Here is a 27,960-nt window from a genome sequence, read left to right on the forward strand (position 1 = left end):
TTATATTTCCATGTATGTATTACTATCCCAGAGTGTAGTTTTTAGAATTTTTGCATGATATAAAGTACCCCTATAATGAATAGAATTTATACTTTTTGATCAAATGCCTTCAAAGAATCTTTCTACCCATCATATATCCTGGGGCATCATTTTTTCAAGATTATGAAAGGAGTTTGAACCCAAGTAATACAGGCAATAGAATCATCCAAATACCTTTATGTTATGAATGTTCCTAGAATGCCCTTTACAATATCAATATTTTATTGACACACTTTGATGATCAGTTTTAGGTCATGGATTAGGTCTTACTCATTTTTATCATTTCCAGCCTTTGCAAAGTGATTGGCATATAGCTACATAATAGAAATCATATCAAGAATAAGTATTAACAACTTAACATGTGAGACAAATGTTATGATTATCCTCATTGTACATTGAGAAAACTTTGAGGTCACATACATAACAAATGGCCAATCTAGGATTCACCCCTAAGTAGCTCGATTCAGGAGCCCAGTCTCAGAAACACTTTACCAGTTGTCTCTTCTATCTGTTTGTGATCTGGCTGCTGTATTGTCTGCTTTAGCCTGGGCATAGTGCTAGGGTGAAAAGGGGATCTCTTGATCATGAAGACCCCAAAACTGCTTTCACCCAATATTAAAATATGCTGCCTTGCCATGTCAATCTACAGGACTAAGGCTCTCATTCCTCCAGCTTCTTGAGTGTTGCCAACTGAGGAATGTAGCTCAGTCCCTCAGGTGAAGAGAGCTACCCCATCCGAGATCATACCCTGTCCTTAGGGACATCTTGCGTTTCATTACTGGTTGATGGAGTTGGAGGTTGTCCCAGCAGAGCTCCTTGAGGCTGAGACTTTTGTTGCCACTACATCTCAGCCCACCTCTCCTGCTGAAAATCTGCTTCCTTCTCTACCTGAATGCATTCCTCACTGAAGTTATTGCTTACAAATCTCTGTCTCAGAGTGTTTCCAGGGGAATCTAATCTAAATCAACCAAGTAGGGGATGTAAGACTTGGGTATGAATAACTGTTACACAAGGTATATCTTAAAGGAGATAAATGCAAGGACTTTTCAAAGGAAGGAGAGGTCATACTTGGTAGTGAGATAATGAGATACTTTATCAAAAAGGTGAACTCTGAGCTTGGCCTTGAAGAATGGAAAAAACTTTTACAGTGAAGCTGAGATTAAGAAGTTCAGGGAAGTGGATGTGGCTCAAGTGATAAGGCCTCTGCCTACCATATGGGAGGACCCAGGTTTGATCCCAGGGGCCTCCTGGTGAAAAAGACGAAGAGAAAGTGTGCCTGAATGGCAAGCCAGTGCCCACGCAGGGAGCTGAGTGCCCGTGTGGCAGGCCAAGTGCCCATACAGTGAGCCAAGTGCCCACATGACAAGTCGAGTGCCTGTGCGGTGAGCCAAGTGCCTGCGTGAGTGTTTGCATGGCTATCCAAGTGCCCACATGAGTGCCCACTTGGTGAGTCAGTGCCCGTGTGGTGAGCCGAGTGCCCATACAGTGAGCCAAGTGCCTGCATGGCAAGTTGAGTGCCTGCATGGTGAGCCGAGTGCCTCTGTGAATGTTTGCATGGCTATCCAAGTGCCCACATGAGTGCCCACTTGGTGAGTCAGTGCCCATGTGGTGAGCCGAGTGCCCATACAGTGAGCCAAGTGCCTGCATGGCAAGTTGAGTGCCTGCATGGTGAGCCGAGTGCCTCTGTGAATGTTTGCATGGCTATCCAAGTGCCCACATGAGTGCCCACTTGGTGAGTCAGTGCCCATGTGGTGAGCCATGTGCCCATACAGTGAGCCAAGTGCCTGCATGGCAAGTTGAGTGCCTGCACGGTGAGCCAAGTGTCCATGTGAGTGGTTGCATGGCTATCGAGGTGCCCATGTGAGTGCCCACTTGGTGAGTCAGTGCCTGCAGGGTGAGCTGAGTGCCCGCATGAGTGCCTGCATGGTGAGCCAAGTGCCCGTGTGGTGAGCCGAGTGCCCACATGAGTGCCCGTGTGGTGAGGCATTGCCCGTGCGGCGAGCCAGTGCCTGTGTGGCAAGCTGAGTGCCTGCACAGCAAGCTGAGTGTCCGCATGGTGAGCCAGTGCCAGCACAAGTGAGTCACACAGCAAGATGATAACGCAACAAAGAAAGACAAAGGGGAGAGTCAAGGCGAAGCACAGCAGAGACCAGGAACTGAGGTGGTGCAGCTGATAGGGAACCTCTCTCCACATCAGAAGTCCCCAGGATTGAATCCTGGTGAATCCTGGAGGAGAAAGAGGAGTAGAGAAGACAAAAAGAGAAATAGATACAGAAGATCACACAGCAAATGTGTGCTCTGACACAGACAGCAAAAACAGCAGGGCTGGGGTGGGGGAGGAGGAGAATAGATAAATAAATAAATCTTTTTTTAAAGTTCAATTTGTGGGTAGAGGCAGGGCATTCTAAGTAAAGGGATCAGCATGGGCAAGAGCAAGGCATTAGGGAAGATCAGAGGGTATTCAGGGCAAAGCCCTGTAGAGTTTCAGGGTATTTGTAAGGAGATACGAGGGTCACTGTTCAAAATGCTATTGATGATATTCTTAAGCAACTTTAAAGAGGTTTTAAAACTAGTAATAACCACGTTTTTTCTTGTCTTTGCAGGTTATATCGTACTTTCAAGGACAATAAGTATGTATACATGCTTTTGGAGGCCTGCTTAGGTGGGGAGTTATGGAGTATATTAAGGGACAGGTAATGAAAATGAATGTATAAATAATAGCTTTTGTCTCATTCATCGAAAGCATCTGAAGATGCTATATTCATGATCACTGAAAGAGTCATGAAATGATTATAAGAAAATGCTATCACTTGAGAAGATAAAGTAGCAATTGTGATATTTCCTTAGCTAACATTTCAGTACTGTCACATTCACCCCATAAAGTAGTTGTTTTTATCACCATTTGGGGGATTCATAAATCCCAGGCTTAGAGAAGGAATGGACTCTCCAATGTCACATGGTTCCTATGAGTCACAATCAGGTATAACCTAGATGATTCCGATTCTGATTCTGGTTCTTTTTCACAGGGTGGTAAAGAAATGAGGGGAGTGGTGCTTAACCCTCATCAAAAAGCTGAGTAAGATGTCCACAATGACTAAATTGTATAAAAGGGGTGGTTTCCACACAATCAGAACATTGGGCACTGACTGAACATCATCTATGTACCAGGCTCCATAGTAGACAGTGTAGAGATTTTCTAGACAATGTAGATTTTTCTAATCAGAAGGGTAAAAAATATATTTTTTTTCTCCAATTAGTTTTGTTAATTGGGGAGATAATATATGCAATTTTAGATGTTTATTATTTATCACAAAAACTAAACTGATAAAGAAGTTGGCACTATATAATTAAATGCCAAATGAATGTTGTAGATAAGCTCAGAGGAAGAGAGAGATATAAAAATTTGATGGTGGAGAATGAACTAGATCTAAATTCGAAAGATGACAAAAATTTGGTAAGGCAGAGAGGAAAGGTGCTGGCATAATTTGGGATAGTATCAGGTCTCTTTGTGAATAATGAGCAGAACAGTTTGAGTATAAGATCAGGACAGCAAAAGAGGAGCTGGGCATGTGGTTTGGTGCTAGATTGTGGAGGTTCATGTCAGGCCTAAACATTTAGACCCTGCTACCTTGGCCAGTGGTCTTGAATTTGCACATTAGAATCAGTGGTAAGTTTCTACAACGTAAAAATAGTGGGCCCTGTCTCTGGAGATTATGATTTAGTTCATCTAGGACAGGGCCCTGGAAATGATTTTTGAAAATAATTCTCAGACTATCCTAATGTATATTCATAGTTGACAATCACTAAGCTAGGCAAGAAGATACCATGGCACATCTGAGTAGAAGATCATTGTGCTGTATTAGGAGCAGATTGTTGAGTGGATTAGAATGGAAGGGCCCGAAGGGGCAAGGGGATTTCCATGACACCTGCCAAAGCAGAGGCATCCTCCATCATTGCTTCAACATGCGTATCTATTTATAAAACGGAGTTCCTACTACCTGTTAGGTACTCTGTCTAATCCTCCATGAAGTAAGTAGCAACCCCATTTTATGGATTTGAATCCTGAGGCTCAGATAATCAACTTGCCCAAGGACATAGTAACTGGAAGACAAAGGAGTCAAACCCAGTTCTCTCTCACTGGAAAACCACACTCTTCTCTTACACAGGCAGTAAAACCCCCACATTTTAAAATGAAACTGCACACAATGCTAACACAGGGCAACTCTAATATGAGAACGGTGCATCAAACGGGAAAGAATTACAGCAGTTTCGGCCAGGGTTACTGTTACATGCCATACAAGCAAGAAAGGAAAATGATCACTTCAGTCATTTATTTTTCATCAAGCAATACATTGCAGAAGATTGGTTCAAGCTCTCCACTGAAATAATTGCATTTTCTGGAGAGTTTGCCATATATGTCCAAATAAACGTTTTTGTTTTCTTACCACTCTATTTTATATGTTCATGTTACTAGGAACAATTATTTGAATAGGAACAATTTTTTAGTTAAGTAATTCTTTTTCACATTGGATAACACCCACCCCCAATTTTTTTTTATGATCAGCAAACAGCCTAATTCATTGACAGTATAGACACCTTTTAGTGTTGATGCTTTGCGAAGCATTTATATTGCTTCACACCTAGAAGAGACAACAAAGAGGTGTTTCCGCCATGTTAACAGGGAAACTGCTTTCATTGCAGAGGCAGCTTTGATGAACCTACTTCCAAGTTCTGTGTTGCTTGTGTGACAGAAGCATTTGATTACCTGCATCGACTAGGTATTATCTACAGAGACCTGAAGCCAGAAAACTTAATTTTAGATGCTGAGGGTTATCTTAAATTGGTAAGATAAATTCTCTAACTTACAATATCATTTATTTCCAACCACAAAGTTCTGTTGTAGTGCAATTGTCTTTTTCGTTTTGGTATAGCTGTTATTTTCACTTTGGGGGCTATGATCTTTGAAATTAGTACTCTTATACAGGGAGCAATGTTACAAGTACATTATTTTTGTCTAGAAACTTAAATGTTCTGCCCAGATTTGCAATGCCAATTATGCATTCACATAACAGAATGCCTTTAAAGTGGAATTTTGTTCTTAATTTGCTTAATAAATTTAACTAGGTTTTAATTGATTCCTGCTATATCTAGGGAATGGCTATAAGGAGTAACACATAAAGATGCTATCACTCCTGTTCCCAAGTCAGTCTATATAGGGAGAGAAGATAAACATAAAAATGGTAGTTTCTCTTTAGGCGATTCTAATGTGTAACCAGGATTGAAACTAACAATTCTGGCTTTTGGCACCTTGAGGACAGAGACTTCCTTCATCCCATCTTTGTAATCCCTTGATGACTAATATGGGTCCCTTTGCTTGTCACATAACAGAAAATAATGTGACCAGACATCCTTAAACTGTTTTCAAAGAGAAGCTGTAATAGAACAGAGAAGCTATAATTGAGGATAAACCAAAGCACTTTTACCTCAGGGAGGGGACACTTCAGGACAATGAGCCCAGGCTGAATATTCCTGAGTCCCTTTGTCAGTACCTCAGGGACATTAAAACATATCTCAACTTACATTTACAAAGATACAAAAATTTCTCACATCACAACTTTTATTTGAGGAAATAATAATAGCTGCCATTTAATAAGCAGTTACTATATGTAAACCTACCATGCTAACCCCTTTTACAATTAATCTCTTTTAGCAACCTAGGAGGTAGGTTTTTCCATCCACATGTTACAATTGTGTAATTTAGCCTGAGGAATTAAATTTGCTATGTGTAATTGCAAAGAGATTTCATGGTAAAGGAATGAAATAAAAATCCTTTCATTTGAAATCTGGCCAACTTCCACAGAACATTTTGATTCATTTGAGCTTTATTTATCCATGAAAGACAGCTTTGAGAACTGGTAAGGTACTAACACAAGGCCTCAATTACTCCTCTTCTTAATATTCCTTCACTGATTATGCCACTTTCTGCTTTTTAGGGAAACCCTTTTGAATATTCTTGAAGTAAAACCATCATGAGAGATGCAGGCTATCTATTAGATTCATACCGTCTTTCTCACAGCTCTTTTTAAAACTCATAGCATTTTTAGTATTTAAAGAAATAGAGGACAATAAGTAATTCTGTTAGCCATTGAAAAATTTTGCCAACCAACTACATGAAGAATAAAATTTTTTAAGATTAAAAAGCAAATGTTAAATATCCTCCATTTCAATTTATATATCAGGCTAGATAGGTCTTCACTACAAAATGCCTGAAAATACTGGATGAAATGTAAAAAGCAATATTACAAATGCATGGCAGCTCAGCTTACAAGAAACCATGGGGATTCACCTGAAACTGAGAACCAAGATTGAGCAGTATTGTGGGGTGGAAATCAAGCATTGCAGCTCTTCCCTGTCTGGTGGGCGTCAAGCAATCTGAGGTAGACTAATGGTTTGATGTTAATTGCTATGCCCTCGGGGAACAGAAGTCCAAGTTTTGGACCCATGAAGTATGGGAAGTTGATCAGAGAACACTGCCAGAACCGCACAGATTACACTCACTGGGAAATTGAAAACAAGGAAAAAATTTCAACTTAAAAGACAGAGTGTATGCAAGGAAACATGGTTTTTTCAGGTCGAGGAACAGAAGAGTCTCCTCGGAATTCTTGGCCCCCGGCTCATCTTCATAGAGGCTGGGTACCAAGACTTTAAGCAAGTATTTAAATGAAAGTGGATCCACATTGGTGGCATGCTCTAATGCCCAAGAATCAATGCATAGTCTCTCTGAAAGATTGTACTCTCAACTCAGGATACAAAAAACTCCAAGAGATAAAGTTCCAGGGAAAATGACTGCATGGTAAAAATAAACAAATAAAAATGCATAAGGAAAAAAGGTACCATCAATTATTTGGCATAAACACAAAGAGCAGAAGCAGATACATAAATGGCTCATATATATATTGAAGTAATGAGTTACAGTATACAAAGTAAATACATCTAATACCTTTAAAAATAAGTGAGGGAATTAAAAAATGAGTAAGGAGTGAGAGATTATTTTTTAAAAAAACCGGTTTGAGAAAAAAAATAACAGAAAGAAATTAAGTATATAACAATTGTAATTAAAATGCAGTGGAATTTTCATTAATGGTAGAGTAGTTTTTCTTGGACTAATCCTTTTCCTGAGATTAATTATACTCTATGTATAAAAATATCTGAAGTCATGGGAGAAAAATAGAAAGTAAGCATCCAAGTCTTAAAGGGCGTTCAAATCTTGAAGAAAATAAACACAGTGTATGATATTCACATATATACAGATGTTACCTATCACTGGTTAGAGCACTTCTCAATATATAAGGCATGGATGGGGAATAAACTTCTATTTAACATCATACTTAATGGTGAAATATTTGACACTTTCCCATTAGATTGTCAAAAAGGCAAGAGACTATCTACTCCCACCACATTTATTCAACATTGTAATGAATGGAGTTCTTACCCAATTCAATAAAACAAGAAAGAAAAAAAAAAAAAGAAAGGCCAAAGATTAGAAAGGAAGACGTTAACTGCTTTTTATTTTCTGACATTATCATTTATGTAGAATAGCCTATAGAATCTACCAAAATAATACTAGTAGGAATAAGTAAGTTAGGTATGGTTATAGATATTAGCTCATTGTAACAGAATAAAGCCCAGAAATAGGCATATATATTATAGTCAACTGATTTTCAGAAAAAAGGGAAAGACTAGTCTTTTCAGTAGCTGGTACTGAAACAACTGGATATCCATATGTGGAAAAAATGATCTTTGACCTACATCTCGCATCACATATAAAAATTAATTCAGCACAGAACACTTATCTATAATGCATCTAGAAGTAAGCATGTAGGAATTTGGGATCGGCAAAAATTTCATAGGATACAAAAGGACTAGTCTTAGAAGAAAAAATTGATAAATTGGAATTCATCAAATTTAAAACTTCTGATCATCAAAATAAACTGTTAAGGAAGTTAAAAGATGCCATAGTCTTAGAGAAAACATTTGCAGTATATATATCTGACAAAGGACTTGTATACAGAGTACTGAAGAAATGTTACCACCTAAAATAAGAAAAAAAAGAAATTCATTTTAAAAAACAGGCAAGAATCCTGAGAAAAGAAGATATAGGAGTGACCAATAATCAATGGTCATCAAGGAGATGTAAATTAAAACCACATAGAATCTACACAGAGGTACCATTTTATACCCACTAGAAGCCTATAATTTCAAAGACTGTCAATAGGAAAGTATCACATGAGAATAGCATCTTGTGGAATAGCAAGATTTCTACAATTTTTGTTAGGCGAAGAAATTGCAAATTATTTTCAAGAATATTTTGTCATTGGTGTATGTCATATCAAACATACACCTATTCTATGACAAGAAATTACACTCCTTGGTATTTATCCAGAACAATTGAAAACATGTCCTCAACGATCTTGGGCAAGAATGTTCATAGCAGTTTCATTATTGATAGCCAAAAACCAAATAAACAAAAACCAAAAACCAGAAACAGGCAAAATACCTATCAACAAGTGAATATATCAGTATATGTACAATCAGCAATGGAAGACTGCTCAGTAATAAAAAGGAATGAATTCTTTATATAGGCAAAAAAATGAATGCATTTTTTAAAGAATGTTAAGCAAAAGAAGCTAGACACAAAGAACACCTTCTATATAATTACATTTATTGAAGTTCAAGAACAGATGGGAAAAATCAATGTAATGTTTGCCTTAGCGTGGATCTGGGGTACATTTAACTGAAAAGGGGAGAAAAGGAACATTCTAAGATAATGGAAGTATCAATATCTTGATTGAAGGACAGTTCATCAAAATTCAATGGACCATGTACCCAAATCTGTGCATTTTATTGTTTGTAAAGTATACCTTAATTTGACAAGTATAATGGAAAAGATAAATAGAAGATGAAGACACACATAAAGAGAAAATCTGATTTCTATGTAAGGTACCAAAGGACAGAAAAAGATGTTAAATAAGAAAGATAAATGAAGAGGCTTGATGATAGAATTAGAAGTTCTTAAAATGTAAATTGGAGTCCAAGGTAAAAATAATAGAATGAGGGGAAGTCAATATCCAAAAAAAAATGGTTGATAATTTTCCAGAAATGAAAAAAGACACCAATAATCAAATAAAGGATACCCAACGAATCTCAAGTGGGACGAATTTTATTTATTCTAGTACCCATGTTTGCATAACAAATCACACCAAAACTTAGGGGCATAAAATAAGGAATAATCAGTTATGATCTGTCAGTCTCTGTGGGCCAGGAATTTGAGAGTGGTTCAATGGGTGGTCCTGACTCTGGGTCTATCATGAGGTTTCAATTAGATGTTTGCTGGGGCTTGACTGGGACTAGAGCTTCCAAATCCAAGGTGACTTGCTCACATGGCTGACAAATTGATGCTGGGAGCCTAATTTTCCACATGTACCTCTCCACAGACTGGCTAGGTGTTCTCATGGCATGGTGGTTGACTTTCCTTAAAGTGAGCCACCCACGAGACCGAGGCAAAGGTACAATTCCTTTTAAGGCCAACTCTCAGAAGTTACGTACCGACACTTCCACTGAATCCTGTTGGTCATTCAGGGCCGCCCCGATTCACTGTGGGAAAGGACTTTATCAGAGCATAACTCCCAGGAGGTATAGATCATGGGGGCTCTCTTGGAGGTTGGTATTAGAATGACAAACATAGAGAACAAAAGCAAAGAGAAAGTCTTGAAAGCTATGAAAGAGAAGAGACAATTTTCATATGAAGGAATAAAAATTAGACTTCCAGTGGTCTTCTCCACAGCTACAGTAGAAGCCAGAATGCAGTGGCATAAGAGCTTTAAAATAAAATAACAGAAAATATTGAATTATAAGTCCAAAGAAACTATCTTTCAAGGAGGGCAAAATAAAGACATTTTCAAACAAAGAAGCAGGGTATTTGCCACTTATATATCCACTCAAGGAAATGCAAAAGTATGGACTGAAAGGAGAAGAAAAACAGTCCCTGATGTAAGATCTGAAATGCAGCAAGAAAAGGTGAACAAGGAAAAAATGGTAAACATATTTTTAACTCTTTAAAAAATACGGAATGAAGTTATAATTATTATTCTAATAGACCATGTTAAAAATGAGAATGCTTAGTAACTGAACAAGAGCAGCATGAAAATTTAGAGTAGGCATAACTGGAATTAAAATAAGGGAAAATGTCAATCATTTTAAAAGAATTCAGCAAAAGAGAAACAGGTAACTATAAAACAACCATACAAAGAGAAAGCACGGAATAAGAGAGTAGAAATAAATCTAACATACGTAAATTGACTTAACTCTTCATTTAAAAACTGAGGATTGTCAAATAGAATTTAAAAATAAAAATCACCTATATAATGTTTATAAGAGATAAACATAAAACATGAGGCTGGCCCATGAGCAATGGTGATGTGCAGAAGGAGTGCCGTGCCATGCAGGGGTGTCCCCCATGTAGGGGAGCCCCACGCGCAAGGAGTGTGCCCTGTAAGGAGAGCTGCCCAGCGCAAAAGAAAGTGCAGCCTGCCCAAGAATGGCACCGCCCACACGGAGAGCAGACACAACAAGATGATGCAACAAAAAGAAACACATAATCCCTTGCAGCTGACAACAACAGAAGTAGACAAAGAAGACGCAGCAAATAGACACAGTGAACAGAAAATCGGGGTGGGGGAGAAGGGGAGAGAAATAAATAAATCAATAAATCTTTAAAAAAAAAAAAAGGATGGGTAAAGATATGCCTGGAAAACATTAAACATATTTCAATGAAGGTTTTACTAGGTAATATCAGAGAGATAGTACTAAAGATAGAGGTTCACCATATAATTTCGAAAGATTCATTTCACCCAGAGAGTATGAATGTCCTAATGTTTTATTTATATACTTAATATAATGCCTCAAAAATAAAAAAACAAGAATTTGACAGAACTGATAAGAAATAAACAATTGTTGGAAATTTTAATACTCTTATCACAAAAATTGATAGAAGATTCATACCAACAATCACTAAAGCTTTAGAAGATGTGTATAAGACAAGGAATAAACTTGTTCTAATGAGTTTGTAGAACATTGCTCCCAACAGTGAGAGAATACACATGAACAAAATTTGAACATATACTGGGCCATTATGTAAGCTTCAGCAAATATCATAAATAGATTTGGGCTGTGTGCTAGATCGCCAGCAGAGCTGCTGTAACTGAGGGTTCCTGAGTGGTCTACAATATAGTATGGGCAGTAGGGATGCCTGATGGATGACAGCACAGCAGGAAGGCAACTGGGTAATGGACATGGTAGGTAGTCCAACCTTGGACACTTTCTTAGTTTGCCAGAGCTGCTATGACAAATACTACATAGTGGGGTAGCTTAAATAGCAAGCATTTATTGTCTCATGATTTTGAAAGCTAGAAGTCCAAAATCAAGATGTCATCAAAGCAGTGCTTTCTCCCGGGGATCTGTAGCATTCTGCAGACACCAGTCAGCTGTCACTTGGTTATCTGTTTGTCCTTTTCAGCTTCTTCTGACTTCTGGCTTTGGCTATTTCTGACTAATTGTGTCTGAATTTCTTTTCTTTATAATGCCTCCAGTCATACGGATTAAACCCTGCTAGATTCCATTTGGCACTAATAATAAGATCTTTAAAATGTCCTATTTACAATTGGGTTAACACTCAGGAACATGGATTAAGGTTTGACCATGTCTTTTGTGGGCAACATGATTCAATCTCCAATAGACACAAATGTCTTTGAGGGTGAAAAATTCCTGGTAAAGGTGATGCAAAGGTACATTATCCTATAAGCCATGATAAGTGATATTTTCTTCCTCCTTTTGCCATTTTTTTGTGAAGTATCTGTAAGGGATCAGATACATAAGGAAGGCAAACTAAGCAAAGGATTTTTCCCAGCAGAGAAAAAACAGTGGAAATCTGGAAGAAAGACCTACATAAAAGAAAGGTCTGGATTTTAGAAGTGTCTCTTTGGAGTCTGTAAAGTATGCCCTTCTCTGATAATAACAAAGGTTGAGTTTATAGTGAGTTTATAGTGAAGACTTCATTTTATTCTTATCTGTCATGATTTAGATTGCCAGGCCTCATCCATTCCAAAGGGGATCCTACCTGGGTCCAAGCTGTCTCCATCAGGAAGCACACACTGGGTAGGGATGAAGGAATAGCAGATATTACTAAAGTACCCTGAAGACCTTCATCTCACTACCTGCCCATCCAATTTAGTAAATTTCCTAAATCTTTCTCTGGTTTCAAGGCCAAGGAGAGCTGGCAAAGGGCAATAATGGCTAAGGGCCCTTCTTCTGGCTATAGGACAGTACTTAAAGTGTTAAAAGCAACAATGACTACATCAAAAATTTGTTCTCAAGCAAAATCTGGGTAATTGCTAGGTTTCTTGAGATTGATCAGGAGAAAAATTAGTTATAACCCCAGCTGTTAGTTATAATCCAGCTGTCACTCATTAAACAGTCTATATAATTATGTATAATCTTACCCCATACAATAACTTATAAACAAAATTAAAAGATGCTCTTCAACGTAGAGCATCTTTATTGTTCCCAGGTGATATGATTAACTACACAGAAATCCAAAATGTAACAATAAATTATTAGAATTTAGTAGAAAGTTTAAAATGGTTGCTGGATATAAGATAAATAATACAAAAACTCAGTATAATTTTATACCAGAAACATAGGTGATAATAGAAATAAAAATACCATTCACAAAAGCACAAAGGTATATCTAGGAATAAATCTAACAAAAGAGGTGTAAGACCTTTATTGAGAAACATATAAATTTACTGAAAGACATTAAAAAGCTAAAATAAATATGTAATGGGACTCATGCTTTTATTTCTGAGCACATAGCTGGACATGTCCCAGCCTCCTTTATAGCTAGTAATAGCCATGTGACTTAATTCTAGTTAATAAAATGGGAGTTGAAGTGATGTTTATCATTATCAGACCTGACCTACAAAATTTTTCACATTTCATCTCTTTGTAGTCTTTCTGGCTTCTTGCCAATGAGCACAGCAGACTTGCTGAAGTTGGCAGAGTCAAAAGATGGAGGAGCCTGGGTCCCTGCATCGCTGCTTGGAGGAAGAACCTCCTCCCCACCCCCCTCTGCAACTCAGGGAAACCCTTTATGTTAGGAAGAGGTAAATTAAGCTAGGGTTTAAGCTTTTGCACATTTTTGGATATGTTTGTTTCAGTAGCTAGAATTACCCTAACCCCAAAATATGTATTATGTTTTAAAATAGGAAGATTCAAATTGATCTACAGAATTGATAACACTTCCAATGGAAATTCCAGCAGACCTTTTCATGAAGCTTGACAAGCTGATTAAAATTAAAATATGTGGAATAATCAAGGGCCAAGAATAGCCAAGGCATTTCTGAATATAAAGAATAATGGGATGGGAGGAAATTACTCTCTCAGAAAGCAAAACTAATTATAATGCTACAGCTCAAACTAATTACTAATGGCAGAAATGTAAATTAAAATCACAGTGATTTTACGCTTATGGATGGCAAAAAATAAAAAGCTTATATTACCAAATGATGGTAAGACTGTACAACAATGGGAACTCTTAAACACTGCTGTTGAAATTGGGTGGTTAATTCAGAACAATCCCTTTGGAAAACAATTTTGCAATATCAAGTAAAGTTGAAGATACCACATCTTTGACCGAGTAATTATAGTCTCGTACACATGTGCACTAGTAACTTGGAAAATAATGTTACTACAGCATTTTTTTATTAGCACAAAATTAGAACTAATGCAAATGTCCATCAACAGGACAAAAAAATCACAGCATTTTAATTCAATGGTGTATGTATACTACATTGAAATATATGGACTACAGTTTGGGTTAAATTCACAAATGTAATTTTAAGTGAAATGTACAATTTGTCCAAAAAAAGACATGCTAAGATTTATCTAAATTTTTTAAAAAATGAAAACTCTGTATTATTTATGGATGGCAGATATGTGGTAAAATTAGAAATAAATACAAAGAAATGATAAGCACAAAAGTCATGATAATAGTTACCTGTTGGTGATGGGCAAGAGAATATTATGGGATGAGCACATAGTCTTCAATGGTTCCTTTCTAGTTATTAAACTGGTGTGGGGTCCAGGGGGTTTTATTCTCCTGATTTATAACTTACACCTACGTCACATTATTTTATATGTATCAGATATTTCCTAAATTGTAAAAGTTATCATTAGCTCCAATCATATTATTTCCAGATCATTGTTAGCTGTACTTATTAAAAAACAATTAAGATTTCCCACCAATGTTCTTAATGCATGCTGCTTCTTATCCCTTAGATACCTTCTACCTTTTTTTCTATTTACCTATAATAGCAAGGTTCCATTTGGAACCTGGTTCAAGTCTAACCTCATACAAGTATTGATGACCTTCCTATACCTCAATTTTCTCATCTTTAAAATAGGGGTAATAATCCTTACCTCACCAAGTGGTGAATATTTAAATAATTTGTTTCTAATTAAAACTGATGTTAATGGTTATCTCTTCAGTTTTTTTCATTACACATGTGTTGCACACCTGCTGCTTTACAAATACTGTGGGAACTATAATTTGAATAAGATGTAATACCTCTTCTTAAGCAGCTAGTTCTATTCACCCACTACTGAAAGTGGCTGGGAAGAGTAATGTAGTTGTGGAATAAAACTGTGTTAGACAACCTCGTAGAGAAAGGAAATGGTTCTAGAAATTCAAGGAAAGCTTCAAGGAGGTGGTGGCATATGAGATGAGCCTTGAAGGATTTTTCCAGCTTGTCTGGAAGTCTCCCCTTCATCTTGTCGATCTTCTAGTCTCAAGTATTCTGGTGAGTCATCACACCCGTGTAAAGAATGGTTATTGCTATGAAGAACATATCCATCCATACCTTAGTCTCTCTCTCTCTCTCTCTCTCTCTCTCTCTCACACACACACACACACACACACACACACACACACACACACTTTCCACCATGGAAACTATCAATTTTTGCCCATTTCAGTGGATGGACTTTAGTGCCAGGATGCTAAATCAGTTTTGGTTTTTGGTGGGCAGGATAAACACATTTCTTTTTATCCTTGTCTAGACATGGGTAAAATAAGTGCCTCCAAAATGCCACATAAATATTTTTTTGGAATGTTATGTCTCCATGAATCATCTGACTTAATTGGACTGGTCATTTTGCATCCATTTTTAAGTGACTGAGAGAACCCATATCTGACAAATTTACTGACCCAGAGAGAGAAACTTCTGGGAAATAGCTAAAACTTACTGGACACTGGCCCTAGTAAGCCACAATGCTGATTTTTCTGTTTCTGAATGATGAAATCATACCTGCAGATTTAAAAGCATCTTAAAACCATCTGGATTATTTAAATTGTTGGGGACTTAATTTTCTTAAGCATTCAGCACAGTGTAAGCCATCTTTAGTAATGGGAATACCCATGTGCAGCTCCTCAAGAGATCCTTCTTGAAAGCCCAGTTTGCTAGTGGAGTTTGGAGGGGGAAAGCCCATTTTCTTTTCTTCTAGAATGATCCTTTTAAAACTTAAGTCAAGCCATGCCACATCCTTACTCTTAATCTTCTAGTGGTTTCTTAAAAAATATATATTCTAAGATATTTTTTCCAATATCTTGGAATATTGGAAATATTGTGGCTTGGATGTCCCCGCTTTCTGCCTCTCTCCTTTTCACACACTATGACCCAGCTGCCCAGGCTTTCTTGCCAGTTCTTGAACCTGCCATGTGTGTTCCCATCTCAAAGACTTTGCACTAGCTCCTCCTTCTGGCAGAATCACTCTTGCTCCTTTTTTTTTCAGGTACCGGTGATAGGGAATTGAACCAGAGCCTCATATGTGGGAAGTCAGTGCTCAACCACTGAGGCTCATCAGCTTCCCAGAGTTGGTTTTATTGTGGTTTTTTTTTTTTTTTTTTGCTTATTGTTCATTTTTGTTTTTACAGGAGGCACTGGGAACCAAACACAGGGCATTTCATGTGGGAGGTGGGAGCTCAACCACTTGAGCCATATATAGATCTCTCTTTTTTTTTTATAGAGTTTTTCCTATTTTACTCAGATTTCTGCTCCTGGAGGGCTTTTCTCCTATTTCTTTCTATATCCAACTTGCTATATATTTCTTTAAGGCATATGTCAGTATCAGATTTTATTATATAGGATATTATATTTTTATGCTTATTATCTTTCCTTTTTCTTGAATGTAATCTCTATGAGGATGAGAGCTTTGCTGTATTCTGAGCTTAGTACATAGTGATGCTCAGTAAATATTCACTGAATGAACAAAGGAACTTACCTTTTGGCTGCCTAGAGGGGATAGGGATTAAAAAAAGGACTCAGGTTTTATATCGGTATCCATGGAAAATGAAACAGGCAGCGTGGCTTTTTAGAAAATAGATAGAACTTGACGTTGGAAGATCTGGGGCCTTCTACAATAGGCACATGACTTTGGAGAATTTTCATTCTTAGTTTCCTGACACCTACTGGATGTCAATCTGATCAAAGGAGATGAGATAATAAATTTTCATAAAATTAAAAAAAATTTAATAATGATTGCCATCCATTGGGCCAATGTGCAAATATTACAAAAGCAAAACCAGCTATTCAAATTAAAATAAACCACTATTCAGAGATAGAAAAGCTCCTTTAAACATCTAATGAACTTCCAGGCATCCTTAAAAGGAAATCTTAAATGCAATGAAAAAGTAAGTTGAAAGGTTGTTATAAATCAGGAAAATGTAATATTTCTGTATATGTGTGCATACTAAAGCAATTATGAGCATTGCTTTCTTGTCTCTTAAATGTCAGTCTTTACAAAATTAGCTAGGATTTTCATTTTGGTTCTTTCTCTGAGGAATAAGTAGATATGCTAATCTCAGCTGGTTACAAATTTTAATTTCATAATATCCCCAGCCTCTCTCTCAGATATAATCTTTATGAGTCATTCTAAGTAGATGAAAGAAAATAGTAAAGCCCACTTCAAATTAGTTTTTTTTAATTCCTTTTTTCTAATAAGGGGATCCTTGCTGCTGTGTGATAAGTATTAAAAATGCATCAATAAAAAGGTACATTTAGAAGGGATTTATTTAAAATAAAGCAAAGATTTTAGAGAGTAATATTTGAATAAATAAATCGGGTATGAGTTTTATAGTTTATTGTCTCACACTTTTTTTAGGTGAGAATTTATGTTGCTATCTTAACCTCATTTATTTAATTTAAAAACCAAAATCATTGCCATATTATTGAGATAGTGCATGCATAATAAAGCAATTAAAATACACATGTCCCAGGTACAATTTGAATGTTTGTTTATTTGAGGGAGCTGAAGGGGCAGTTTCATTAAAATGTTATCTTTATATATTAGAGATGAAAACTGTGCTAAATAACCCCTGTGGAAGGAAACTAACTTTTCACAGTAGGATTTCTGTTATATACTTGCCAAAAGTAAATGTTTTCTACCCTCTGAGTTTATACTTTGCAAAATCTTCTGTTTTATCATGTATCACATGGTAAAATAATAATCATGTATGAATATGTGTAAGTTTTCCCAGAACTCTGAGGTTCTTATGAACTACTCTATCTATAGGCTTAGCACAAAGCCTGGCCTGTAGTAGGTGCTGAATGCATGTTTGTAGAATAAATCAGTTAATGCGAGTGCTATCAGCCACCTTCCTGAGAGAGAGAGAGTATAGAGCCTAGCCAAGTTGCGGATGATGCAATCCTGGCTTTGCCTTGGATTGCCAACAAAGAGGACCCAGGCATAGTGCATAATGTTTTTTTTTTTAAAGATTTATTTATTTATTCCCCTGCCCCCGCTCCAGTTTTCTGTTCTCTGTATCCATTCGCTGTGTGTTCTTCTGTGACCTCTTCTACCCTTATCAGCGGCACCGGGAATCTGTGTTTCTTTTTGCTGCATCATCTTGTTGTGTCAGCTCTCCGTGTGTGCGGCACCATTCTTGGGCAGGCTGCACTTTCTTTTGTGCTGGGTGGCTCTCCTTATGGGGCACACTCCTTGAGCATGGGGCTCCCCCACGCAGGGGACACCCTTGCATGGCAGGGCACTCCTTGCGCGCATCAGCACTGCACATGGGCCAGCTCCACACGGGTCAAGGAGGCCCGGGATTTGAACCATGGACCTCCCATGTGGTAGGTGGACGCCCTATCCATTGGGCCAAGTCTGCTTCCCCATAATGGGTTTTAAAGACTGTCCAGACTTTTTATTCCCTGTTCTTTTCAGCAGTGGCCCTCATCCCAAATTCTCAATACTGCCCTTATCTTTCCTCTTTGATTGAGCTTTCTGTGCACAAGGTTCCATTCCTTCACCCTTACTTCCTTGCCTTGTCCTGGTAAATACCACCTTTGATTTGAAAATTATTTTAGTCCTGTTTGTCCTGAGCTTCAAATTTGCTGTTGTGCTTCCCATTTCTAAACCATTCCTCTGGTCCTTTAGGGGTGGCAGATGTGGAGGTATATGAATGGAATTTTCTCCAATGCAGCTATATTTACCTCTGAACCTACAGAAGAATAAGTGAGAGTGTTGGTGTGTATGTATGCTCATGCTCATGTGTACACATGTGCACACAGTGGATGTGCAGTGTGAAAGGAAAAGTGAGGGTATAGAAAGTACAGTGAAGGAGGAGGGGAGTTTTACAGGAAAATGAATTTTATGTTGTCTGAAAATTTCTTTGATACTCTTTGCCAGGTTGACTTTGGCTTTGCTAAGAAAATAGGATCTGGACAGAAAACATGGACGTTCTGTGGGACCCCAGAGTATGTAGCTCCTGAGGTCATTCTCAACAAAGGGCATGACTTCAGTGTGGATTTTTGGTCCCTGGGAATCCTAGTGTATGAGCTTCTAACTGGCAAGTAAGTGGTTTCAAGTTCTATTCAGACCTCCTCCTCAGAGAAGTGAAAAAATGACTTACTAATGATAAATTAATATAACTTAGGAAATATTTTTGATATAAGTATGATGATGCCCTTTCCTCTTTACATTGCCCCACCTACAGCATGCTTGCTAGATTTATGATATGGAGAAAAGATTTGGGAAAAAGATGGAAGAATCATTTCCCTAAAATGGAAAGACATTATTATAGATAACTTATTAACTTTATGAAGGTTTTGATAAGCTAGTAAAGAATAAAGGAAGGAATTGAAATTATGGGCTATGTTATCATCTCTTTTTTTAATTTAGAAAATTAAATCCATTGATCAATTAACATATATTTAGCCATGTTCTTCATCCATCTTCCCAACAAATCATTAGCTAGAAGTGCTAAGAGAAAGCAACATTGCTGGATTTAAATATTAATTCCCTTGTCACCTCCTTGCTAGAGGTGCTAATGAACAGAGACAAGACACAACAGGGGTTTTAGCAGTTAAAATTGAATTGTCATTCCCCAAAGAGATTAAACGGCTGCATTAATGATTCCATAATATATAACACACACAATACACATACACAAACACACATTCACATATGTACCATATGTACATTTCCTTACATTTGTAAAGCACTTTGCAGTTTACAAAGCATTTATGTGTGTATTCTTATTAGTTTTCACAAACTTTTGTGGAACGTAAGGCAGGAATTTTTATTATTATTTTATTATTTAAGTTTTTATTATGATTATTTTAAGAATTAAATTTTATAGGTTAGAAATCCAGGCTAGAGAGCTACCTGTCCAAGATCAGGGATTTGATCCCAGGTTTTCTGACTCCAACTGTGATACACTCCATTGCACATGCATGCCATATATATGTGCATTTATATTATAAGGCATAGAACACACGCAGGCTCCAGATCACTTTCTTTCCAGTTTTCTACCTGCGTTTCCCATTAACTGATTTAACCACCCTTATAATCCTTCATAACTGAATATTACCAGTCTTAATTTCAGGGAGAAGTCACATATGAGAATACTGGAATGAGTGCATTGGTGGGGATAGAAGTCTCAATGCGTAATCTACAAAAATGGGGTTTCATAGAATTTTCTTGAACTTTTTAACACAGCTCATTTTAATGTTAGAGTAACTATGGCTACATTCTACTCCCTTGTCCACGTGCATTGAACAAACAGATATGAGAGTTTATTTTTCATTATCTGTGATCAGCTTCAAATATTCATTCCCTAAGATTATGAAGGAAGAAAGAAGAATTTTCAGGCAACCATTCAGAGAATAAAGTTGTTTAAGATATTGGGACGTGGGTATTCTTTTTCAAGAATTTGTTTCCTCTTCCCTGGGAAAATTGATGTCTTTATTTCAAAGAGATACGTGATGGTTTCTGTGGGCAATTGAAAAATATTCAGCATGATCTTCATTAGGTGGAATAAGCTATTACAAAGCATACAGAAATAAAGTGAGAAAAAAAAAAAGAAAGGGATAAAAACACCCAACACATTGTGGTTATACCAAAAGCCATTGATTATTCACTTTAGATAGATTATATGGTATTTAAGTATAACTCAGTAAAATTGCTTAATAAATAAATAAATAATTGTGCAAGAATAGCCAGAAATAGCAGCTATATACTGCAGGGGAAACAGAGGTTGAGGGGTGAAGAATTTCATTGTCTGTTTTTGTTTATTGTTATTATTATTGAAATAATGGAAATGCTCTAATAATGATTGAAGTGATAAATACACAACTATGTGAGTTTACCAAATACCATTGATTATGCATTTTGGATGAATTGTATGCTTTATTAATATGTATCAATCAAATATATTTTTTAAAAATTAAAAAAAAAGAAAATAAAAGCAACTTGGAGTTGCTAAGGCAGCCTTGAGCTGTCATAAAGGAGTCATGAAATTATTTCCAAAAAAGTTTTTATGGTAGGGTATGAGAAAACTTAATTTTTAATGCCCCAAACTCTAGAAAGTCAGGCGGTAAACGAAAATGAAAACAAAACTGAAAGCTTGAAAAAAACCCAAAAAAGCAATAGAGCTATAAATATAAATAAGTTTAAAACACAATATAGCAATGTTTTTTTGTTTCCTGTCTCATTTTCTGTATAAGCAAAATAGATTATTGGAAGGTTGTTTTCTGTATAAGCAAAATAGATTATTGAAAAGTTGGTTCACTGTTTCAGTTTCAAGTTTATTAAAAAGGGTGGGAATTCTCAACATCAAAAAAGATCTCAAATGTAACCAACACACAGCATTGATAAAATGACAAAAGTAAATGACAAAATAGAATCTATGTGAAAGTGTTTTTAAAAGCAAAGCAGATGCTTTAAAATCTTACCCAAATTCAGTGGTTATTTCTCATTCACCTTTTAATTCGTTCAGCAAGTTTCCTTGAAAATACTGTCTAATTCCCTTAGCTTCCAGGACCTGCCTCTCTCTCACTTTTCCCACACTGGGACTTCTCTGTCTCCATTGCTGGATCCTTCTCATGCTTCTGACTTTTCCACAGGAGACCACTTCAGTCCTTCACCTCTTTTCTACCTCCTCAATCCCTGGATGATATCATCAAGCCCCATGGCATAAATACTTCCTGATGAATCCCCTGAATCCTACCTTCAGCCCTGACCTCTCCCCTGAATCCCACACTCACAAATGCACATGCCTGTTTGGCATCTCCGTGTACATGTTCAAAACATGACTCTTGATCCACCTCCCTACAGCCAGCTCCTCCCCGCTCCATTCATATAGGCACACCCAGACCAAACCACTTTTACCATCACTCTTGAATCTGTTCTTTCTCCCATGAGCCCCATTCAGCCTATTAGCAAATCCTCTTGGCTTTACCATCTGGGAGATCCAAAATCGAACCACATCTCGCGAACATCTCCACTATCATCCAAGTCCTTGGCTATCACCACCACTCCCAAATTTTATTCTCCACACATTAAAAAAAAGAAAAGAAAAAGAAAAAAGTTCTCTTTGGCCCCTTTAAATGAGATCATCTGACTCAGAATCTCTTCTCAAGTCCTTACCACAGCCCTCTAGATCTTCTTGTCACCGACTTCACCAGCCACACTGCCCTGCCTCCTGCCACAAGAACACAGCACACAGCACACACACTGGACTCATGGCCTTTGGGCTTGTTGTCTTGGAACTCTACCCACAGGTATCAGCATGGCCCACCCCTTTCTTCATTCACGCCTTTGCTCAGCTGTCAACTGAGCAGAAAGCCTTCACAAATCCACTCTGCCTTAAAATAAAATCACACCTCCTCTATCACATTGTGTCCCCTCCTTCATTTATCTTTTTAGTGATTACTATCATCTGACCAGTTATGTTAGGTGGAAAGGAAAAGAGAAGGGAGAAGGGAGGGAGAAAACCTTCCAAATGTGTCTCAGACTCTGATTTTAACAGGTTTTATTTTAATATTTCTCTAGCCCACCCTTTTCTGGGATTGACCAAATGATGACCTACAATTTGATTCTCAAAGGCATTGAAAAAATGGATTTTCCCAGAAAGATAACAAGACGGCCTGAGGATTTGATTCGGAGGCTTTGTAGGTGAGAATGAAAATTCTAGGAGGTGGAATTTAAGTAAATCCTTGTGTTGGGGAAAGTGTGAAGCCTTCCAATTTCTGTTTCTATATGCTTTTTTTTTTTTTTTACTTAAAAAAATCTATTTTCTAAATAGAAAAGACCAAAGCAATGTGGTCTAAATTCACAGCTTTCTGGTTTCAAGGAGGCATGTATTTTTAAATAACTTGTTTGTTTCACTGATTATGTGCACATTATAGAAATTTTAGAAATGCTGAGAAGCATTTGAAAGAAAATTTAAATAACCTGTGCATCAGTTAGGATTTTTCATTTGCAAGTAATAGAAACTGACTCTATTTGAAGCAAAAAAGGGAAATATTGGGAGATTATCAAGAACTCACAGAATCCAAGTGACCAGGAAGGCTGGTGAGGGCGCTGAGAGCCTGCAGTTCTTATAGGTTTCCAGGTGTTACCGAGGCTGTGGGTCTGACCTTGGGTAGCAAGGTAGGTGACACAGTCTCCAGCACTTCAACTCATGGGATGAATCCAAACAGTCCCTTTGACATTGGTCTCTTGTCCTAAATCAAATTCCCAGAAGAGAGCATTCCATTGTGCAGGTTACGAGTCATGTCCTGAACACATGGTTAAGAGAAGAGGGAAAATCAAATCAAGCCCCTTCCATTAGCCAGGGGTGGGGGATATAAAGGGAGAGGAAAGTAGAGATACACCTCAAATACACCTCAAGTAGGATAGGATAGTAGCCCAGCCCCTACAAAAACCTTAACAAAAAACACCACAACTTCTAACCCCAGAATCTGGGGATAACCGCTGTCACCATTTGCCACCATTATACCATTCAGGGTTTTTCCATCAACATTTTTTTAAAATCCAAACTCCTTTCTGATTAAAGAAGAGCCTCAGCTAGTTTGAATAAGGTAATTTGAGACTATGTTCTCTGAAAAAATCCTGGAATTAAGACTTTCTATTTTCCAACTATCAACAGATTCATATGCCTCATTAATCAATAAAGCAGGAGGTAGGGTCAGCATCCTTTAAGATTCAGGATCAGAACCAGCATTTGGACCTAAATAAATGCCAGGCCAAGGTGCATCAGGATAATATCTGCAGAAAAGAGCAAGGTTTCTTTACAAAATTGTTCTAGGTTTGATCCAAAACATAAAGAAAAAACATAGGCTACTGAGATCACACTTCTATGTTTTGGACTATGGCTGTGATCATTTTAATCTGGAAAATGTGTTTCCACACATATTTAAATTAAGTATATCTTTACTCTTTGTACATTTCTATATGTATTTACCTTATATTTAAAGAAAGTAATTTTCTGTTTTGCAGTCCAAGGCATTTTTTACCTCTTGTTTAGAATTACAGAAGCTACTTTCAAAGTGAATGAGATCTAAATTTTTCGGGTTAGCTTGGGAGTCACCTTTATCAGCTATAGCACTAAACAGAACCACAAACCTTAGGTTAGGAAAGAAGTAATCTATTTACAACCTTGTTATTGTGAAGGAAAATCAGTGGTGATAATACAGTCTTAGTATATGTCCTCTTTCAACCTCGATTTTTAAAAGTAGTCCTCTGTGCTTATTTAAAAATACCCACAATTCTTCTTACTATTAAAAATTATTTATCAGAAGACTTCTAGAACTTTTGCTCAAGATTCAATTTGCTACTGTTTTTAGTGCATGTGAGCAATTTTTAAAGCATTAAAATTTAATAAATGAATAATGAGAAACCTCCTGCATAAATATAAGATCCTAGCTCATATATAAATGATTCTCTAAGTTTTCCTGAATCTTCTCAGCAGTGTTTGTAAAATGGCACCCTTTTGTTCTTCTAAGCATTTTAAGCCCTGAGAGATAAATATATCACAATTTTATTTTGTTTTGTTTTATGAACTTTATTTCAGCTTTGAAAAATAATATAACAGAAAAAGGCAGCTTAACAAATTATGAAAGTATTACTTTAAAAAATCCTGTCCAGACACATTTATCTTATTTAATCCTAAAAACAAACTTAATTGTTTCTTCCGTATTCTGAAAGATGAATAAATGAGTAGATATTGGTTAAATGACATGACCAAGGTCTCCTCATTAATGAAGAAAATTTTTTTAAAAAGTGCTCATATTCACATCTTGCAAAACTAAATCCCATATTCTTTTTTTTTTTACCTTTAGCATTGATACACTATTTCCTTTGCCTTTGCTACAAAAATATTATGATTCTGTTAACTATAGTCTATATGTTACATTAGTTGCATTTTCCCTGTATCACTGTATTAACACCTTTAATAGAGGAACATTAGTATTTATATTACTAACCACAATCCTCATCTACCACTGAACTCACTATATTATACAGTCCCTGGATTATCCTCTGTCTTTCAATTAAAATTAACTTCTCTAGACTACCTCTTTCAGTCACAGTCACATTTATAAATCAACAATGTTAGTTATACTCATTATAATGGGTTACCATCAACTCTATCCATTTCCATATATTTACAATCAACTTTATTAAACATATATTTTATATCACATATATATATATAACACATGCCCCTATCTCTAATTTGACTGTGGGTACCTCTGGGTCACCAAGGGTCTTATCTTTTTCATTTATCCAAACTCAAATGTCTGGCCACTACAATAGGAACTCTATGAAGGTTGCTGAATAAATTAATAAATAAATAAATGTTAACTTTTAATATAAAATTCACTCAAGAATAACTATTATGAACTACTTTTTTTTTAATGGTTATTTTAGGCAAAATCCAACAGAACGCCTGGGAAATCTGAAGAATGGAATCAATGACATTAAGAAACACAGGTATCATAGTTATTTCTTTTCCTTTGCCCAGAAAAATACAGAAAATTTATAGGAAAATGTAGTAATCTTGATAGCCTCTCTCAGTAGATCAGAAGTGTCCCTTTATTGATTGACTCAATTTTTCCTTTTTGAGGTTTTGGCTTTCATGGATGTCTTACTAGATGCAGTTATTATAATCAATTTCAAAACGATTTTTCTTATGCCAGAATTAATGGAAATTTTTTCATTTGCTGGAAATTCATATCAAGAATGAATGAAATTATAAAATAGGTTATAAACTCATATCTTCAAGCCATAGCAACTTAACATTTTATCCACTGCCATTGTTATTACTATTTCTTCATATCTACTTGGATCCTATAAAGGAATCAAGTTCTAATTTTGATTTTTAAATATGGTAGAATATAGGTGTTGTTCAGATCTTATTATTCAAGAGAATGGGCCAGCTAAGTTAATGGTTAGATAGCACTCTTATTTCAACCTTAATGAATGTATTTATTTTTAAAATAATTTTCCTTTCACTAGTTCTCCAAATTCTGAAGACTCATATTGTATTTCAATTTTGGTATATATTTGAGTCCACAAAACCTCAAACAATGTTTTATGCTTACACAGTAATGTAGCATGTACCTTTCCAATTCTGTGAATTTCCAAAATGGCCTTCAAAACCATTGGCAACTTTCATAAGACATCATCTTTGAATTAGTTAAATATTTAATTGTGGCGTTTCAAGCCTTCATGATTTCTGTTTTTAAGTCAATGCCTGGGTAAATCCTGCAAGCCTCAAGATGTTTTAATTTTGCCTGTGGTTTACAAAATATCAGTTATCAGAATACATTGAAGGAACAAAAAGTAAATTTGATAATTTCATTATTGAAAAACTTTGAATACATTCCTGTCTTCTCTTTCAGAAATGAAAACACCTCTTGATATTTCATTTCTCTATGAACATATTTATTAAGATCAGTAGCACATCAACACAGTATGGAAATAAAGGGAGAGATGCTGTTGAATAAAAACACTATTCATTTTCATTAACAGTAGCTGTGCAGCTTCAAAAAAAAAGAAAGAAAGAAATCCCCAAGCTTCCGACCCTGCTCTGTCTATTCATGAACTTGCTTGAAATAAAGCCAAGTATTCATCATTGTAAATTTATATGTGCCTCAGCCTTCAGGGAGTATTAAGAAGGGAGAGAGGGAAAAAGAAAGAGAGTGAGAGAAGGCACCAGATAGAGGGAGAGAGACACACCTGTGGATTTTATGAACATCAGTTTATAGTATTTTAATGTTCTTTGATGCTCTTTGCAATCCTTTAGATTACCTTCCACTGTAAAGCTCATTATTTGTTTAGATGCCAATTTCTTTTTCATCCTGTACTACATGCTGTTATCACAATTTATTTTCTCATTATAAAATGACACATAAGCACATTTGTTTGAGGAAACTAGTGCCTGGCCAATTAAAGTCATTGTTCCAATATATTTTCTTCCTTTCTCTCATTAAAGAAGTGTCTTCATGTTTTGCTTTGGTGTAGTTGGGAAATAGAAGTGATATCATTGTTAACAGGCTCCAACTGAATCTCATTCATCTAATAAGCAGGGTAAATATACCTAAGACTCATTTGAATGTAGTTGCCAAATTTGTGACTAGATGCATGTGTAAATTGATGTTAAAGGATTTTCTCACATCAGCATGGTGATAAAGAATTTTGAATTTCCTTCCCTGTAGGAATTAATTTGCCCTCTCTTCTCCCCCACCCCCCTTTTTTTGTTTAGTTGTGGGTTTACAGAACAATTATGCATAAAATACAGGATTCCCATATTCCCATACACCATCCTCTTACCAACACTTTGCATTGGTGTGGAATATTTGCTCTAATTGATGAAAGCACATTTTTATAATTGTACTATTACTATAGTCCATGATTTAACTTAAGGTTCACTGTATAGTACAGCCATGGATTTTATTTTTTAATTTTTATTCTGTTACCATGTATACAACCTCACATTCCCCCCTTTTTATACAAATCAGTTTTATAGATACATATTAATAATACATACAATTCATCCAAAGTGTACAATCAATGGTATATGGTATAATCACATAGTTGTGCATTCTTCACTTCAGTCATTATGAGAGTATTTTCGTTTTTTCAAGAATAATAATAAAAAACAGACAAACAAGAAAATTCCTTTTCCCCTTTTAATCACATGCACATATATATATAGTTTCAGTGCTGTTATTTACATTCACACTGTTGTGCTACCATCACCACCATCTATGACCAAAACATTTCCTTCATTCCAAATAAGAACTCTGGACATTTTAAGCCTTAACTTCCTATTCCCTATCCCCAACCTATCCTCTATGTTTATTTTCTGACTCTGTGAGTTTGCTTATTCTAATTATTTCACATCAGTGATACCATACAATATTTGTTCTTTTGTGTCTGGCTTATTTCACTTAACATGATGTCTTCAAGGTTCATCCATGTTGTCACATGTATCAGAGCTTATTCCTTCTGATGGCTGAA

General features: G+C 36.4%; 1 protein-coding gene across 2 annotated transcripts in view; it reads left to right on the forward strand.

The window, feature by feature from the left end:
* PRKG2 (protein kinase cGMP-dependent 2) overlaps window positions 1-27,960 on the forward strand; it is a 90,950-nt gene that overhangs the window by 54,376 nt on the left and 8,614 nt on the right. For both annotated transcript variants that reach the window (XM_058296519.2, XM_058296520.1), the window contains exons 13-17: window positions 2,643-2,732; window positions 4,741-4,882; window positions 18,841-19,004; window positions 22,486-22,608; window positions 25,366-25,428. In XM_058296519.2, the coding sequence (XP_058152502.1) occupies window positions 2,643-2,732; window positions 4,741-4,882; window positions 18,841-19,004; window positions 22,486-22,608; window positions 25,366-25,428 (582 nt within the window). The remainder of the gene's footprint in view (window positions 1-2,642; window positions 2,733-4,740; window positions 4,883-18,840; window positions 19,005-22,485; window positions 22,609-25,365; window positions 25,429-27,960) is intronic.

The sequence above is a fragment of the Dasypus novemcinctus genome, chromosome 1 (genome assembly GCF_030445035.2).
Source record: "Dasypus novemcinctus isolate mDasNov1 chromosome 1, mDasNov1.1.hap2, whole genome shotgun sequence".
Classification (NCBI taxonomy): Eukaryota; Metazoa; Chordata; class Mammalia; order Cingulata; family Dasypodidae; genus Dasypus; species Dasypus novemcinctus.